The following is a 16602-nucleotide window of genomic DNA, read 5'->3' as shown; positions in this document are numbered from 1 at the left end:
CTAGGTGTATGGGAGGACATGCATGATGTGGCATATAAGAGCAACAAGGAAACATTTATGCCAAACCTAGTGCGTCCTCAAATAATTACACTTTAAACTGTAACCACCGTGTGTGTGTGTGTTTTACATATTGAAATAACGCATACGGGAGCACGTTTCATTGTTCTCTTCAGTGCAGCTGGGTGCATTGTTCACTGTATCTGAAAATCTTTCATTTTCTGCCTCTATTTGTGTGTGTCTCAACTAAGTGGGTTCACTCGTGTCCTCCCCGCGAAACCTCTGTGTTGCCGTGGCGACCTGAGGCCCGGGCTAACTGTCATGCCTTGTCTCGGCGACAGAAACACCTCCTTATCAAATGAGGGCGCGGAGACGATCCCAAAGGAAATCCATCCACATTGAGACATCTGTACTCGTGTTAGCCGGGGCAAATCCGTTTCTTTCCGACAAAGCCTTAATCTCGGCGCCGCGGCTGTGTTTGTGCGAGCGTGCACGCGGGTGTGTATTTTTCAGGGAGGATTGAAAGAAAGAAATCTGCTAGTGAGATGTTTTTTTTTTTTTTTTTGCACTTATGTTCATTCACCCCTCCCTGCTGCTAAAAAATCCAATTGCAAGGTGGACAAAGCTGTTCAACTGGAGATTTTGAGTGAGTCTGAACACAGCCGAACATATGGACAGTAAGACTGAAGCAGCGATAGCAGACAGAGAACATTATTCTGGGGCTAAACACACACGTACACACATGTGAGTAATAATGAAATCAGTGACGACAGCGGGGTCTGTTCTCCATGACAGAGTTACACAGCTATTCTGTCTTCCCCGTAGTGTCTAGCATATGGGGCAGCACGTTTGGCTGACAGGTGCAAATGTATTACACACACTCTGCCTAACCTTTAACCCATATTTTCCCATCACTCTCCTAGAGTGAAAATGTCTTTTAAATACATGAAGACATGTGTGTCAACGCAGCTGTTTCGCCCAGATGTAGACATCTGTGCGCGAGCGTGTTATGTTTTATGATAATTCATGTCAAGGAGGCAGAGGTGGCCGGGGCGCAGCTTGAACGGAGGTCGAGCCCAACACAGGAGCTTAATGTGTATCAGGCCGGCAACTGAGAGGAGGACGCCCGCGCAGGCTCTTAACCCCCGGGAGAGGGGGCCCCAAAGCCCACGTGGATCTGAGTGGAGGTATGTGTGATTTAGTCGTCGTGCGTTTTACTGTGTGTGTGTAAGAGGCAGTGATCGGGATAGCCAAATGAGAGGCCACTTGTTGTACATATGCAGACAGGAAAAGAACAAAACCCATCCTCCTTATAACTGAGATAACAGATGGTACCTCCTTTTTTTTTTAATCCTCCTGTTTCTCTCTCACTGTCATCTCTGCTCTGCTTTCTTACTTCTTCACTGTTTGGCCTCTAGATTTATGACACGGCAGCAGAGCACACAGGAGACCAGTTTATCGAATGCACGAGTGCATGCATGTAAACGTGAGCAAGGCTTCCATTTCGATTGCTCAGACACATCATGCACTAGCACTGGAAACCACAAGTGTTATTTAACTTTTCGTCTATTCCCCACCAAACTACATATTTTTTTTTAATTCATGTTTGAAACTTCTGAATGCCTTAACCTAATTTTAAGTTTTCTTTATTATTTTATCATCACTAATGTGTTTCTCCACGTGTTTGCAGTGAGTACACTCAGTACAAATTATATTTGAGAGGCATAACTCAGTTAATTTATCCACACCTGTTTGTCAGAATACAAATGTTTCCTTCTTGGTGCGTTCAGGGGCTTGCGAAAACATTGGCAAAACTTTGATCATCTAAAATTTCAATCTACACTACGCCTCTCCGCTGTTAAAGGAGACCGACGTGTCTTCCGACAGTCAATCTGAACATGTCTGACCTCTCTCCTGCGCGCTCTCTCCCACATCAGCAGCACTACAGAAGAGCATCGAGCCATTTGCATCCCATCGCAGGGCCAAGCCGAGGGCTAAGTTTACATTTGTCAGCTCCGTGTGATTTTTGAGCTCTGATCCTGAAGTTCACGTTTCCGAGGGATCAATTCAGTGTCCACGATGGGCTGGAAGTGACAGCTGTGCTTTCCCCCCCGTGGCTGTGTTTGTGGTCTTGTTTTCGCTCAGTGGGCAGCTGTATGTGGTGTGAACGCTGTCAAGGATGCTTTTCCACTTGTGAGCGATCACTTGTAGGTGCTGCGGCCTTACCTGGAGCTGGAGCTGTCCCAGGCCTGGTGTGGCAGCAGCAGCAGCGGCCATTGTTGTGGGGATGAGCTGGAGAGGGTAGGGGTCACCTGAAGAAACCAGACATTATGTTAACATAAAATCAAAAAATAAAAGTGGCTGGTGGCACTTAATCCGAGTCTGTAATATGCACGCTCTCCCCTCCTCCACTATTTTCTTATCTCCCTGTTTTCTTTCTCTTTTTAATCCTTTTTTGCCCTTTAGTGCCCCTTCCTCTACCCATGTCCCCATCTCCCCTTCCTCCTCTTCATCCTCAATCTCTCTGTCTCAGTCCCCCCCTCCCTTTCCCCTCATCCTCTTGTTTTTCCTCTCCCCTCTCATCCCACCTTCATCCCTTGCTCCCTCTCTCGCCTCACCCGCATCAGCCCCCTCCTCCCACCCCCACCACCACCACCACCACCACCTGAGTCCCTTTCTGCAGCTGTTAAAGCCGTCCTTTGTGTGCGCTGCCGGTAGGGCCCTAATGAAAAGCCTGATTGTGTGTCCTCCTCCTTAATACCCCCTGACAAAGAGCAGCGAGGTGAAGGGATTCTGATAAAGCCGGCCCCAGCGCCGTAATTAAGAGCCGCGACTGCCGATTGCTGCTCTCTCCTCTCCTTTTTGCCCCCCCCCCCTCGCATCTGTCTGTTCTCCTGCTTTGTGGGGAGAGTGCTGCTTTCAGTGCTCCCATTTTCTCCCACTTTTTTCTTTCTGTCTTTAAAAGTTGCTCTCCACCTCTCCCTCTTGTCTTTTCCTTCTGTCCATCCCTCTCTCACCCCTCTGTCAGGGATGATAATTCAAGAGATTGTTGGACGAACGGGGGCGGAGGGGACGACAGAAGTGCGGGGAGAGGGAGTTGGACAAAACACGGGAGAAAAGGAGGAGTTCGGATTATTAGTTAGTAGGTGCAGATAGGCTGTGCTGTAATTACTCAGAGACAGTGAGAGAAAAGAAGGGACAGAAATGTCAAGGATGAGGGGAAGGAGGAGACTGAGGGTGAGGGAGGTCAGAGAGACTAGAGGGGAGAAGAGGATAGAATAGGAGTGGAGGGGGGAGGACACCGTGTTTAATTATGATCACATTGCATAAACATGCTGCTTGACAGCGCTGATTTGCATTTGAACAAGGCCACTAACCAAAGTCCAGCACACGAGGCAGGTCTTGCTTTCACGCTGATATTTAAACCAGGAAACTTCTTTCCTCCTCGCGGAGAAAACTCGAGAATGTTCTCAGGGCTTGACCTTGCATTTCTGACCTGAACTTTGCCTCTTGGCTGCATCACAACCTCCTATTGTGTGTATGTGCCCATGCAAATTTGTGCGTGCATGCGTCCTTGCTTGGCATAAGCCAGACTTTCCTCCCAACATATTTTCCCATATAACTCGGCTTTTAAAAAAAAAAAAAAAAGCAACTGAAAGCAAAGCTGAGACATTCTTCTCTCCAGTGGGGAGGGAGGGCAGGAGGGATTAAAGAATTATTTCAGGACTGTGTATTCTAGGAGATTGGTCTTTTCTCCTTGCTCCCTAGACAAACATGAGCCCAGTGGATATTTATGCTCCTCCTGAGGGTCGCCGTAACAAAAGGGAGAAGGACAGAGAAAAGCAAACATGTTGCTCTTGGCTTGGGGACAGCGACCTCGGCGGACGAGGCTGAGATTTCTCACTGACAAACAGACGAAAGAGAGGGGGACGGACTGAGGCGAGCGAGGAGCAAAAAAAAAAAAAAAAACGCCATCAGTGTCGCTTTGGTGTAATTTTGTGCACATTTTTAAAATTCTTAAAGGGACACTCCGCCAATTTAAACAACCAAAGCCGTAAAATTAGTCGATTTATGTCTTAGGAGTCACGCAACTTTGCAAGTGCAAGGCAGGATCTCTGGAATGCCTCTGTAAATTCATTTTAGCCTCATTTACTAAATAAGACATAAGTGACAAATTTAAGCACTGATGCATTTAGGACAGCATCAGTTGTACTGAAACCTTGTCTTGAGTAACTGAGACATGAGTTACACATCGGTTTCATGCCTGCCCTTACTTTATTTATAGGCTTTGCAAACAGATGAAAAAAAAAATCTGTTTCCAAAATCTGCTTTTTCAGAAAATTACAACCATGTCTGTATCTTAAGTTGTGGCATGGCGTGTCAATATTAAATTGTGTTACCGTTCAAAGCGCCGAAAACAAGACGGCCACTGTGCGCACAGAGGTCCATACTGTCCAGATAAAATCTATTCATATCTTCAATGCTACGAAGTGTCGTGAGAATATGTCAGAGCACAATGCTACACATGTCCTATTTAGAGCCGCAGCACCAAACTGCATCAGCGCACAACAACTTTGAAAGTTGCCAGAGAGTTTTCTCAGGGGCGGCTTGGCCTGCTGCAGTGTGCCAGTCCGGTTGGAGTTGGCTGAGGCAGTGAAAAGACAAGCCCACTACTTGACAGGGTATTTACGTGGGCAGTGGGCGTGGGTGAAGATGGCACTAATTAAAATGGAATGGACTTGTTTGGGAAGCTGTGAAACTCTAAGTGGGGAGGTGGGGGTGGCGGGGGGTGGGCTGAGCGTGCACGAGCCTGCGTTTGTGCACACGCTTACATATTTGAGTTTTTTTTTTGTGTTTTTTTGTGTTTGCGATATCACAAAGCAATCTCTGGCTGTCTGGACGGTTCTGTGTGTGTGTGTATGAGTGTGTGTGGGCTGTGTTGGAAGCATGTTCTGGCTGCGTCCCGTGTTAATGTGAGGAGAACCTGGGGCAGGTCACATTACCACCCTCCATCCCCCCCTTCTGCTAACCCCCCCACGGTGCATTTATTCCCAGCATCCCCTGGCAAGCACCAACCTCCCTTTCTCTCTCTCTCTCTTTCTCTGTGTCTCTATCTCTCTCTATCATGGTAAACAACACATTGCCACACAGCCGGAGCGTGATCGCCAAAAAAAAAAAAAAAAAAACATGTCCTGCAGGACGCCTTCATTTTGTTGCTTTTATACATCAAAAAATAGACAAGACAAAAGGAAGGAGCCAAAAGGACTGAGCGAGAGAGAGGGAGAGAGAGATACAGAGAGAGAGAGATTAAGAGTGTAAACAGGAAGGGTGTATTTGGACTGGTTTTTCTATTAAGAGGGACATGTTGTTGTAGGGGCGAGCTCGTCTTTTGGGAAACAACCAGGCTCCTTGTGTGGGAAAACGGTCAGACTCTACCTTGCTTGGTGAAAAACATGTGAAACATCACACATAAAAGCTACTTTTACTCTGAGAGTTGCACCTATTTATGAACGCATGAGTGCGTGTGTGTGTGTGTGGACGTCACTCACTGCAGCCAGGCTTGTAGTTGAAGCCAGGGGGCATTAGGAAGCCCTGCTGGGCTGCAGCCGCCGCCAGCGTCCGCTGGTCTGGAGGAAAGACGGGAATCATCAGCGGAGGGAGTTGGCCCTGGACCTGCTGATGAAGGAGGGAGGGGACGGGGGGAGGAGGGGATAAAGTTGGGAAGGGGGAAAAGGAGGGATGCATGGGAGGAATGACAAAAGATAGAAACATTAGTACCTTTACACTGGGTACCTGCTAAAAACTAAAGTGCATACAGATCACAATCGTATACATTAAGGCTCATATACATGGAACACACTTTTGACATCAGTCTGCCGAGACACTAAAGCCACACACACACACGTACTGACTCTAAACACAGCATTTTGTAATTTCAAAAAGAAAAATAAGTCATGTGGACAGTTCACGAAACTCCAGCAACAGCTGGCCTTTTCCTTGTATTTGGAAGATAATGTTCTCTCCCTTCTCCCCGCATCAAACCTCCCACCAACACGCCGCCGCGCAAACACACACACAGGCACAACCCTGTGCGCGCGCCTGTCGGCAGAGAGCCATACGACTTCATAAGGTTTCCAGGATTTTAAAAGGAGACGCGGAAAAAAGCTCCTCCGATGGGTGACTTTGGCAGGGACGACAGGAGAGCGAAGGAGAGGGAGAGAGAGAGAAGGAGAGAGAGAAGAAGAGAGGGAGGGAGAGAGAGAGAGAAGTAGGAGACAGATGGTTGCACTAAACAGCGTTCTGCCAAAAACAACACACAAAGACTTGTGTGTGTGATGGACTGACTGACAGTTTGAGAGGAAAGACAGGAGAAGATGAGGAGAGGAAGTGAGGAAGAGAGGGAGAGTGGAAAAAGGTGAGAGAAGGAGGAAAATATGGATCTTATCTCAGTGAAAGCTGAGGAGGCAGTGAAGGAGCAAAACTGTGTCAGGATGGCTAACAATTTTCCTAAAACTTTGAATAAAATAAATCACTTAGTTTACTTGTATAGTAACGCAGGTGTGACGATATTCTATAGGGACTCGTTCACTCCTCAAGCACGTCACGTCCTCTTTGTTCTTTTCATTATTTAACTTGTTTTTCTAGAAAGACACACTGTGGTGTTTTCATTGGCCACCATTTCTGCCTTTGAGTCTTTGGGGATGGCAACAATACAACAATGCTGCGCCTACACTGTGCTGGAATAAAATGAGAAGTCAAAAAAGCAGGCCCTGCAATGAGATCACTTACTTAACCAATCTGCTTCCATTCTCTTGCTTTTCTTTGAGCATACTTTCAGTGTCCTTTCATTTTATTAATTTTTTTTTTATACCGGAACCAGATTTAAAAAAAAGACAAGTTTACTCAACTTTCTGTGTCAAATTGGCAGAGTGCCCCTTTAAATCCCTGATAGGGTCTTTAGGTCTTTGACCTGTACTCGTCTGGCCACGAAGCACTCTGATTCCTCTCCGTGGCTCGTCTTTCTCCCTCTTCTTCTGTCGCTCTTATTTTGCCAGGAGGCCAGAGAGGTAATGGCTGAATAGGATAATGGGCAGGTAAAAGCCGTCTGATGTGGAAAATTGATCTGGAAGGACGGAAATGGCTGGAAATGGCTGCACAATCATAAGGATGGCGGCGGTGCCACGGTACAATCAGGTAATATCTCAGCGACGCGGGCACTTGAAGTGGTTAGTGCTCGAGACAGGTAAATAGAGAAAAGAGAGAGAGTCGCTGTCACTCAGTGCTAACAGCGCTTTTATAGCGTACTGTAAATACCTATGTGTGTGTTTCTGCGAGTGAGCCTCCTCCTCACCTACCCGCCCCCTCTTCCTCCTCCTCCTCCTCCTCCTCCTCCTCCTCCTCCTGCTCCTGTGTGTCGGCATGCAGGCAGCCAGCAGCACTGTAATCAAACTATCACAGCGCAGGGGAATAGCGCTCTCTTCAAGCGGCTCCTGTTTCCCCCCTTGCACCAAAAACAATAATTACCCCACCATTTTGGTTAACCATAAACCGTCGCGCCGCCTGCGCCGCGCGATCAGAAGGGGAAGGCGTTCCAGCGCTATGCTCGGACAGGACCCCCGCGGGGACGAATCACAGACAGAACAGTTCTGCTTTGCCTTTCAGGCCTAATTGGACATATGCTGGACTAGAGCTGGCTCGCTACACTGTAATGTACCGGAGGGAGGAGACGAGAGGAGAGGAGAGGAGAAAAGAGGAGAGAGATAAGTTTGTGGCAGCTGAAGTACGTACATACTGTACACAGATACACTGGCACATACAGTATAATGCATGACGTCAGTGTGTGCACATGACTTTGTCTTTCTTTGCAAATGGAAATATCTCATCACACCAACCAAGTCCTCTCCTCTCCATCTCTGCCTCCCTGTTTCCTAACAAATAAAAGCTCAGAAAAAATATTAAAACGGACAAGACCACAGACAAAGAATGAGTGAGGCCGCTTTACGGAGAATCATCATTCCCTCCCATATGCTGCCGCTACAGTAGCCAGGCTAGATGCGTGCGTAACAGCTGCTGGGCTGATGAGCAGCGCGGCTAGCCTAGCATGATCGCTGGCACACACACACACACGCTGACCTCCAAAAGGTGAGGCGCACATAAAAGGCAGAAAACGCGGGTCAGGACGAGTTCAGGATAACATGGGAAATGAGAGAGTCCAGAAACATGCCTGTTTGTGTGTGTGTGTTTGTGTGTGTTTGTGTGTGCGGGGGGCTAGGAGGTCATGTGATGGTGGAGCAGATCAGTCTCCTTGATCTGCGCATTCCATCCTGTTTACGATCCTTTACATGTACAAAATGGCTTAATCTAATATTTCTCTTAATATTGAATATACAATAATGCAATACCCCAAAGTGAATCAGGCGCTCTGTGTGTCAGCCTTGTGATCATAATGTAAACTTTGAAAAGCAAGAAGAAGAAAGGAGAGAGAGAGAGAGAGAGAGAGACTAAGAATCAGAGACAAAGAGATGAATTGACAGAAGGGAAAGAACAGCCAGCCAGAGAAAGTAAGGACGAGAGAGCCAGAAAAAGAAAGGGAGAGCGAGGCCAGATCTATCAGACAAACTCCAGATCCCACATAAAGGAAATAGGCACATCTGAAACAGCCGGCGCTTTGGGGAATAATGCACTCCTCAGCTTCTCTTTCACATCAGGCCCAAAGCGAACATGAAAACCTACGATATGCTCAGACAAAACATCACACTGCCGCTACTGTAGGCTGCTGACGTGGAGAATAAGAGGCTCCGCTTTTTATCCGCAGACCCCTCCTCCCCCCCCACTTCCAAAAAAGAAACCTGAAGCACACAAAAGTGGAACTCGTCTGAAAAAGAAACTCCTCTAATCAGTGATAACTGAACGCAAAACAAAGAGAAATACTCTGAGCGGTATAAGAACCACACGTATATGACGAACGAGCGCAAAACTTTTTCTGGAAAACTTTCTCGGGGTTAAAGAGGTCAGGAAGAAAGAGGGAAGTTGACAGTTGACACCGGCGTGACAACTTCTCTGGAAATAAACAGCAAACAGACAGAAGAGAACGAACCAGGGAGGGAGAAGGAGCGGCAAGAGAGACGGCGAGGGGAGCAAGAGTTGGATAATTGGCAGCGAGTCGAGGCTGCGTTCACCACGCGCCAGGCGGCACAGCTTGAACTTAAAGCGCCGCTGCGGCATAATGAAGATGTGGCCGCTAATTAACATATGGGGTGCGAAACAGGTTGGTTGGCACGCGTCGCGCTAAAAACTCCAAGGTAAAGTTATTATTGGGGAGTAATTAGCTCTATGAAGTTAATGCGCCGAACAATAGCTGCCAGCGCCGCACAATATGGCTCGCATCTGAGCGCGCGAAAAAATAGCCCCCGCTAAAGTGCGAGTCCCACAGCTAAAAATCTGTTGGCGACCATATGCTCCGGCAATTAATGCAAGACCTGGATGACCTATTGCTGAAGAGGGGACGTGCGAGCGATAGAACCAATAATTAATTTGAGCGAGGGAGAGAGAAGGAGGGAAATAGCTCTTTTAATATTACGTCCATTAACTTTCCGTGGACAGGGGCTATTAGGCCGGTCTGCTGCAGGGGTAGGGGGCAGGGCTAGGGGGCAAGGATGAGGTGGCGGTGACGCTGCAGTGGGTTGCAGGAGAATGGAAACGCGCGCACACACAGGTACGCCTGTGTGTTAGAAGGCGTGGGAGAGAGGGTGGGTCTCTGAGGGGAAGGTTGGTTGTGGTCCAGCTTATGAGAGAATGTGTGTGTGTGTGTGTATAAAGAAAACACAAATTAGACTGGCTGCGGTGTAATGGGGGTGATTAAACAATTACACAGGCAATTGGGTTAGCTGCTCATATGCAAAGAATACAGAGGTGTGTTATGTGCGCGTATCTGGCGTACGGAGTGTGTGTGAAAAGGTGTGTTTTTACTTTCCCTCTTTCTGACAGAATAAAAACACAGACAGAGGCCTTGTGCTTGTGACTGCTGAACACTTGTGCGTCCGTGTGATTGAGTTACCGGCGTAGGATGGCCTTAATAGAGAGCTTGTTAGTCAACGCCGACCGTGGCCCCCCCTTTTAAACCGGTCACAGCATCAGGTGGCTTTAGTCATTTTCTGATTTTCGTCCTTTTTCCTCATTCTCCGTCCGCCGTTTGCCGGCTCTGACCTATAGCGGCTGCGATTCTTGATGAGATGAAAGACGGCACACGGAGGTAGCGCTACAGGGGCAGACACACTTGAGAGCGTTTGGTTGAGTGAGTTTTGATTCATTAGGCAGGACACACTCGCGCTCCCTCATCCCTCTGTTTCAATATACATTGTGCTCGCTTGCGCGCGCGTGTGTGTGTGTGTGCGTTTCTTGCTGCCGTTCTCTGAAAATGTGTGCGTCTTCTCAAGGTAAGCCCTGAGCCGCTCGGCAGGTGAGCTCCTTTCATCCCTGTCGCGCTTCCCCGCGCGGCAGCAACAGTCGTCCCCGGCAACACCGGGGGGAGCCTCGGAGACAAGTCGTTTAATTAGAACGAGACAAGACGAGAGGGAGAGTAAAGGGAAGTTTGAGAAAATGTGCTCACCCCTTCGAGCTTAACAAGAAGGCCCCTAGCAGGGGGTAAGTGTGTGGTTGTGTGCGTGTGTGTCTGCATGTCTTTATGGGCACGCATGTTCCTGTTTGGGAATTCTAGGGAGAGCAAGCTGGGTTATGCCCTCGGAAGAAACACAAAGTTTTGTGAAGTACGGGTCATTTTTAATGGTCCTAACTTTACATGGTGGGATGAGTTCAGTCACAATTTGGGTTTACGTGAAAGATTAAAATCTGGATTAGGTTTGTTAGGGTTAATTTTGAGGATAATTTAAGGTCAGATTAAAAGTTAATCTTAGCGATTTTAGTCAGGGTGAAGGTAAATTCAGGACTTAAGAGGAAAGAAAACACTGAGTGTGTTAAGATAGGATCAGGAGTTGTGAAATAAAATCTTAAAAAAGTAAAAAAAACAGAATTGTGTGTAACTACATGTACGCTGTGGTGGGGGTTTAAGATTAATGGATCCTAATTGAAGCTAAATCACGGATCATTTCAGGTAGAATCAATTAGTCAGAGCGGGAACATAGCAAACCACTGACTTCTGAGCACTAATGAGCGTCTACACAATGAAGGTGCAGTCATGTGTGCGTCGATCATGCTGCATATCATTAGCTTGTGCCGCTCTTAACGCCCGTCTCCGCGAATGAACTTTCCTTCGCCGCGTTCGGAGGGTGCCGTTGGCCTAAATAGCCGACGCGAACACGCATGTTTGCTAGCCTGATTGGGGTTTCGGGGCGAGAAAAAGAAAAAAAAAAAATAGGAAACCGGACACGAGGACAATAAATAATTTGTCCTCCTTTCATGAAGGATGTGTGTCACTCTCCTCTCTTTTTCATGAGCTTGATTATTCGTTTCATTTCATCACCTCTTCCAAGTGGACGGTTGAAAGCATTCTTCACAGGCCTTTGGGGGTTTGGGTCTAACAAAGCCAAGGACGCAGACGCACACACACACGCACAAAATCACACACACACAAACGAGTGGACAGCTGAACTCAGCCTCGTTAGGGGGAAATGCAATCACAAGGGGCTTATCATACAGACACAAAACACACGGACACGCACACACACACACACACACCCCGACACACACAACCTGGTGCCCTCTCTCTGGCAGGCCATTGTATTGTGGGATTGTGCGGACAATCTCTTCATGAATGATTAAGCAGTGTATTTCTCGACCAAGTCTTTGATGATGAGTGTGTGTTTGATCATCAGGCGAGTGTGCAGCGCTCTCTGTGACTGCTCGCGGTACGTGCGCACGGCCCACTGAAGGCGTATATTTTTGTATGTTTATTTTTTTTTCCTCCCTCTCTCTCCCCGTGTTTGCGCGCACTTTGATGTGTGCGATACATACGTGAATGAATGCGTTTTGTGCTCCCGCGATGAGCCCCTGTTGATTGTGTCCCTCTCTTAACGAGGCTTGCCTACAGCTGCCCCTGCTTGTGAGAAACTATTGTTGGGGCCCGTTCAATGGAGAGACGCTTGTTTGGGAAAAGGTTGCAAAGTCATGGGAAAAGAGAGCTTTGTCTCGGCGGGGTCGTGAGGGAGTGAATCATGAGCGGACGTGTTTATAGCTTAACACACACAGCTGTGGCGGACGCACACACGCTCGCGCGCGCGCACACACGGGTGGAAGAACGTAACGCATCGAGAAGGCACAGAGAAATCCTCAGACACAAACATGTGCTCTCTCTCTTTTTTTTTCTTCTTTTTTTTTTGTCAAAGGGACAAAACGCGAACAATTCCGAATTTTACTCGCACAAAGCAAACAAACACAGCTGCTTTGCAAGGAATTGTGGACACACATATACACACGTCCCACACACATGCTATCACAAGGTCTCTTATCACACAAACTGAGCATGGCTAAACTCTCGGGGGGGAAAGCGAATGTGTGTGTGTTCTTTCTTGGACAGGGTGTCTCTTTATGATACAAAGGCCGGCTTTCTCAGCTTAAAACTCAGTGTCATCTGCCTTTACAAAGGCCTGGGCTATTCGTTCCAAGCCACCTGGGCCAAAATAGAGGCTCCAGTGTGAGCACCCAAAAGTACAATACCCTCCATTTTTAAGTGATACATAGCAGTATAGACGCGCTCATTTTCTCAAGCTAAAGACGCAGATTCACGCTGAAGGGCACATTTTTAGCTGCTTTATTTCGCTTTATTTAAAGATCCCTTTTACATTCCACACAATGATATTGATTTACAACAAAGACGCACTGAAGTTCCTAGTATTATGCGCTGGAAAAAGTTTATCCTGGATGTAAGACAACTGACTAAAAGCAGAGTGAAAAAAATAATGGTCGTTCTGAAAGGAGAACACAAGCATCTTGTACGATGTGTGCCGCCACAGCAGGTCATTGTAGCACACGGCTACTTCGGTTATTTCTTGATTAAAAAGACGCAGACGAGAGGCAACCAAAGTCCCAGGGTAACCATTAGACTTAACTCAAGAGGCATGTTTGCGTCTTTAGGTGCTTAACAACAGTAAAATGTGCCAAGTGAGAGCATTTGTGTTAGGTGTTCATGTGTCTGCTAGGTTCCTGGTGACTGATGAACCATATTGACAAGTGACTCAGGTTGAATCCATATGAAATTAAATCAGGTAGGAACCACTTCTAAGATTATGAGATATGCATCTATAAGTCTAGCTGCTTCCAAGAATGTCTTTGATTAACCAGTTCCAGCTTTTTGAGCTTCTTCCCCAGCCACTTCCCTGACTGAGTTGCCTAGTCTGAATTTGCTGTGGCTGAAGCGATCCAATCTTCTGCTCTGTCTGTAAAAAACAACACCTTAACAATCACTCACAGGCACAATGGAATAAACCTCACAAGTGTCCTTAACTGAGGGATTGATGTGCAAAGTTTGATTTATGTAATAAAGGCTCAAAACGCACATGCTGTACTTGCAGACATGGTACTTCTGATTTTTCCAAGCAGACTGACCAATTTGAAATGATTACACAGGTGGCGTATGTGTGTGTGTTTGCGTGTTAGAGGAGGGACCACTATTAGAAGTCAGCGTTGATTTAGACCCCAAATGCTGATGACTGAGTAAAGAAAAGCTGCAACAATCAAAAAATTGCTTTTGTGGACCATGCAGACACACACACAGACACTCAGAAGAACACACACACGTACACACACAATCCGGCCTCACCTGGATTTGTTGCTGCAGGAGGTTGATTTTGTGTTGCTGCTGCAGAAGCTGCTGCTGTTGCCGGGCAATCTGGGGACAGAGCACACAACGCGCATTTTAGAATGAACATACAGTGTGAGTGTGTGCGCGTGCGTCTGTGCGTGTGTTTGCGGTGTGCGCACGCCGGCCCGGTGGGAGATGCGGCACATCTGCAGGTCTCTGAGGCCCCAGTTGCACGACAGAGGGTCGATGCCCCGGTATGAAATATTAAAAAGCTCATCTCATCTGGACTCAACAGAGGCACACCGACACACTTACACACGAGCCTCTGAATGAACTGCATGAAGAAAACTGTCTGTGATGTTGATATAGAAACTGTATGCTATTCACTTTTCTCAGTTACCAACATAAGATGCTTTTTTTTAGCTCGTTAAAGTAAAGTCTATGCATCTTGTGGCTGGTTTTTGACTGACTGAACAAATTATTCTTTGAAATATGTGTTAAAATGTGACATTAAAGGGATAATATACTGTACATAATATATTCCATTTGACTAACGTGACTGAATTAAAATAATTTGTATTGTCCTGCAAGTCCATCAACCATTGCTGAACAGAAACTGAACAGAAACAGCGGCTCATCGGGTGGAACGGAGACACAGACCTGTACAGCATTCACATGCAATACCTTCTCATAGTGACTCATTCACCCAGCACTGCTGTGGGACACAGCCGGGGGCACTGTAAGCCATTGTGTTTGTCACAGGTGATTTGTCCTTGCAGCTGTATTCCTGAGAGTCAGTGTGTGTACGTCCCTCTCTGTGTAAACCCAAGCTTTCCAGGAGCGAGGGGAGAAAGAAAAAAAAAAAGCACAACAAAAAGGGAAACCCTTCTGTATGCAAATACCTGGCTGACTCTCGCCTTGGGAGCTAGGAGTGTGTGTGCGGGTAAAAAGTGTAAGCGCGTGTGTATGTCTCTGCTACATCCGCTCCAGCACTACATACCCTCAGCTGATTCCTTTGCGGAGTAGCTGTGTTCAGGCTGCCAAAGGCGCATGTCTCTGGCTGCTTGAACGTTATGTGAGATGTGTGTTTGTGTAACAAAGGGGTTAGAGGACAGGAAAATCCTTTGTGATTTGTTGCTTTTCAAGCCCACCTCCTGTTGTAAAGCTGAGAAATCTGGGTGAGGATTTAAGATGACCGTTTGTGATGCTTGTGTGTATAATTTTCAAATCTGCCTTCCACCACGTGCCTTTGATTACTGTTTACTGACGACATACAGTTCATTTTCTGGATTTCTGGTCGTGCTACTGCAAAATATTACACGTATTTTAAACAGTATTGACCTTTGAAGAGAATCAAGACATTAACGGATGTAATTCATGATTTTTTTCATGATTTTGTCAACTAAAACCGGACTCAATAACTCATTAGGATGGACTTTTTGCAGAACCTGCACGGAGAGTACAGCGTTTCCAAATGAGGCCCCTCGCATGCGGTGTGCTCCCGTACCTGGTCCTGCTGCTGCTTGGCCAGCTCCATCTGCTGCCTCTGCTTCTCCATCTGCGAGGCGGCCAGCTTCTTCTGCTCCTCGTGGGCCGCCAGGAGCTGCTCCCTCAGGCTGCTCAACTGGCCAATCATGCCCATGAGCTGGCGCTCTTTCTCCGCCAGGCTGTCTGGGGTACCTAAAGGGCAAGAGTGTGAGGGAGGGGAGGGAGAGAGGTCAGAGGTTATGTGGTAGTACTTTAAAGAAGACCGCAAGGCTCAGCTAAGGTTTCGCTATGAAACTTTTCCACCACTTGAAGGGAAAAGTTGAGATTTCAAATTCCAGTTCCAGTTTATAAACTGAAAAACAGATTTCATATGATTAAAATAATTACTTTGTTGTTCCGTTTAAAGTACAATGCTGGCCAAACTACAACCAGATTTTACGACAATGATGCATGCTGAAAAGACGTTAATGCAACAGGCAAAGGCCACTGAGGATTGTGGGGGTGAAGTCAGAGGTCAGAGGCATGAAGGAGAGAACCGAAGGCGGAAAGAACAATAAAACAGAGTGAAGCTATCCATGGCTTGTTGGCCGACTTAATATACGGCCGGTCAGGGGCTTTGAACGGCAGGAGGGGGCATGTCAGCGGAAGATGCGTTCGGGTAAAGAGTGTTTGCGCGCCGCGGAGTTGTAAAACCAGATGTTGACTCATTTTCCTGGTCACAAAGGGCCAGAAGTGATTAATCAAGCCACATCCATCATTGCTTTTACTGCCTTATTGAAACGAAGAAAATAAATCTGGCTCGGGGGGGAGCGTTGTAAGCGGGGGGAAAATGAAGAGGGAAGTAGTGGAAAACAAAACGTTACATCTGAGCCGGATTCACGGGATTGAAAAGAAACGAGCGCTATCAGCAAGATTTGAAAACTAAACCTTAAAATTCATAAGATTTGTGCTGGATTCTGGGTGAATCTGGAGACTGCCCCGTCAGACACAGAGCTGCGTTTGTGTGTGTGCGCAGCTTGTGAGGAAGGAGAGAAGAGGGAAAAAAAAAAAAGAGAGAGCGAGAAGGAGAGTGTGTCTGGTCTGTGTTTACCCTGCAGTCAGCAGACCTCCTGCTCACATTTAGCATGGCCCGACCTTTGACTCCTTAGATCCTGACATACCAGCTCCATTACACACAGACACACACACACACATCCACGTATACACATACGCACGCTTCCACACAAGGCCTAAATCATTCAACAGGATGTAGTTAGAGAGAGGCACACCGAGGCACAATCAGCGTGAGTGTGTGCGCTCATGTCTGGTCATATGTACCGATGTTTGCCCACATGCCTTTGTTGTGTGTGTGTGTGTGTGTG

The 16602-nt window shown here is 47.1% G+C and overlaps 1 protein-coding gene across 1 annotated transcript in view; it reads right to left on the bottom strand.

Moving 5' to 3' along the window:
- The window catches only part of sox5 (SRY-box transcription factor 5), a 71458-nt gene that overhangs the window by 19938 nt on the left and 34918 nt on the right, over positions 1–16602 (bottom strand). The window contains exons 4-7 of the mRNA XM_084573337.1: positions 15261–15433; positions 13772–13840; positions 5547–5673; positions 2224–2309 (exon numbers count right to left, since the gene is read on the bottom strand). Coding sequence (XP_084429463.1) covers positions 2224–2309; positions 5547–5673; positions 13772–13840; positions 15261–15433 — 455 coding nt within the window. The remainder of the gene's footprint in view (positions 1–2223; positions 2310–5546; positions 5674–13771; positions 13841–15260; positions 15434–16602) is intronic.

This window comes from Chelon labrosus (assembly GCF_963514085.1).
Source record: "Chelon labrosus genome assembly, chromosome: 23".
Lineage (NCBI taxonomy): Eukaryota > Metazoa > Chordata > Actinopteri > Mugiliformes > Mugilidae > Chelon > Chelon labrosus.
Note: the sequence above shows the minus strand (reverse complement) of the source record. Positions and strands in the feature narration are given on the sequence as shown.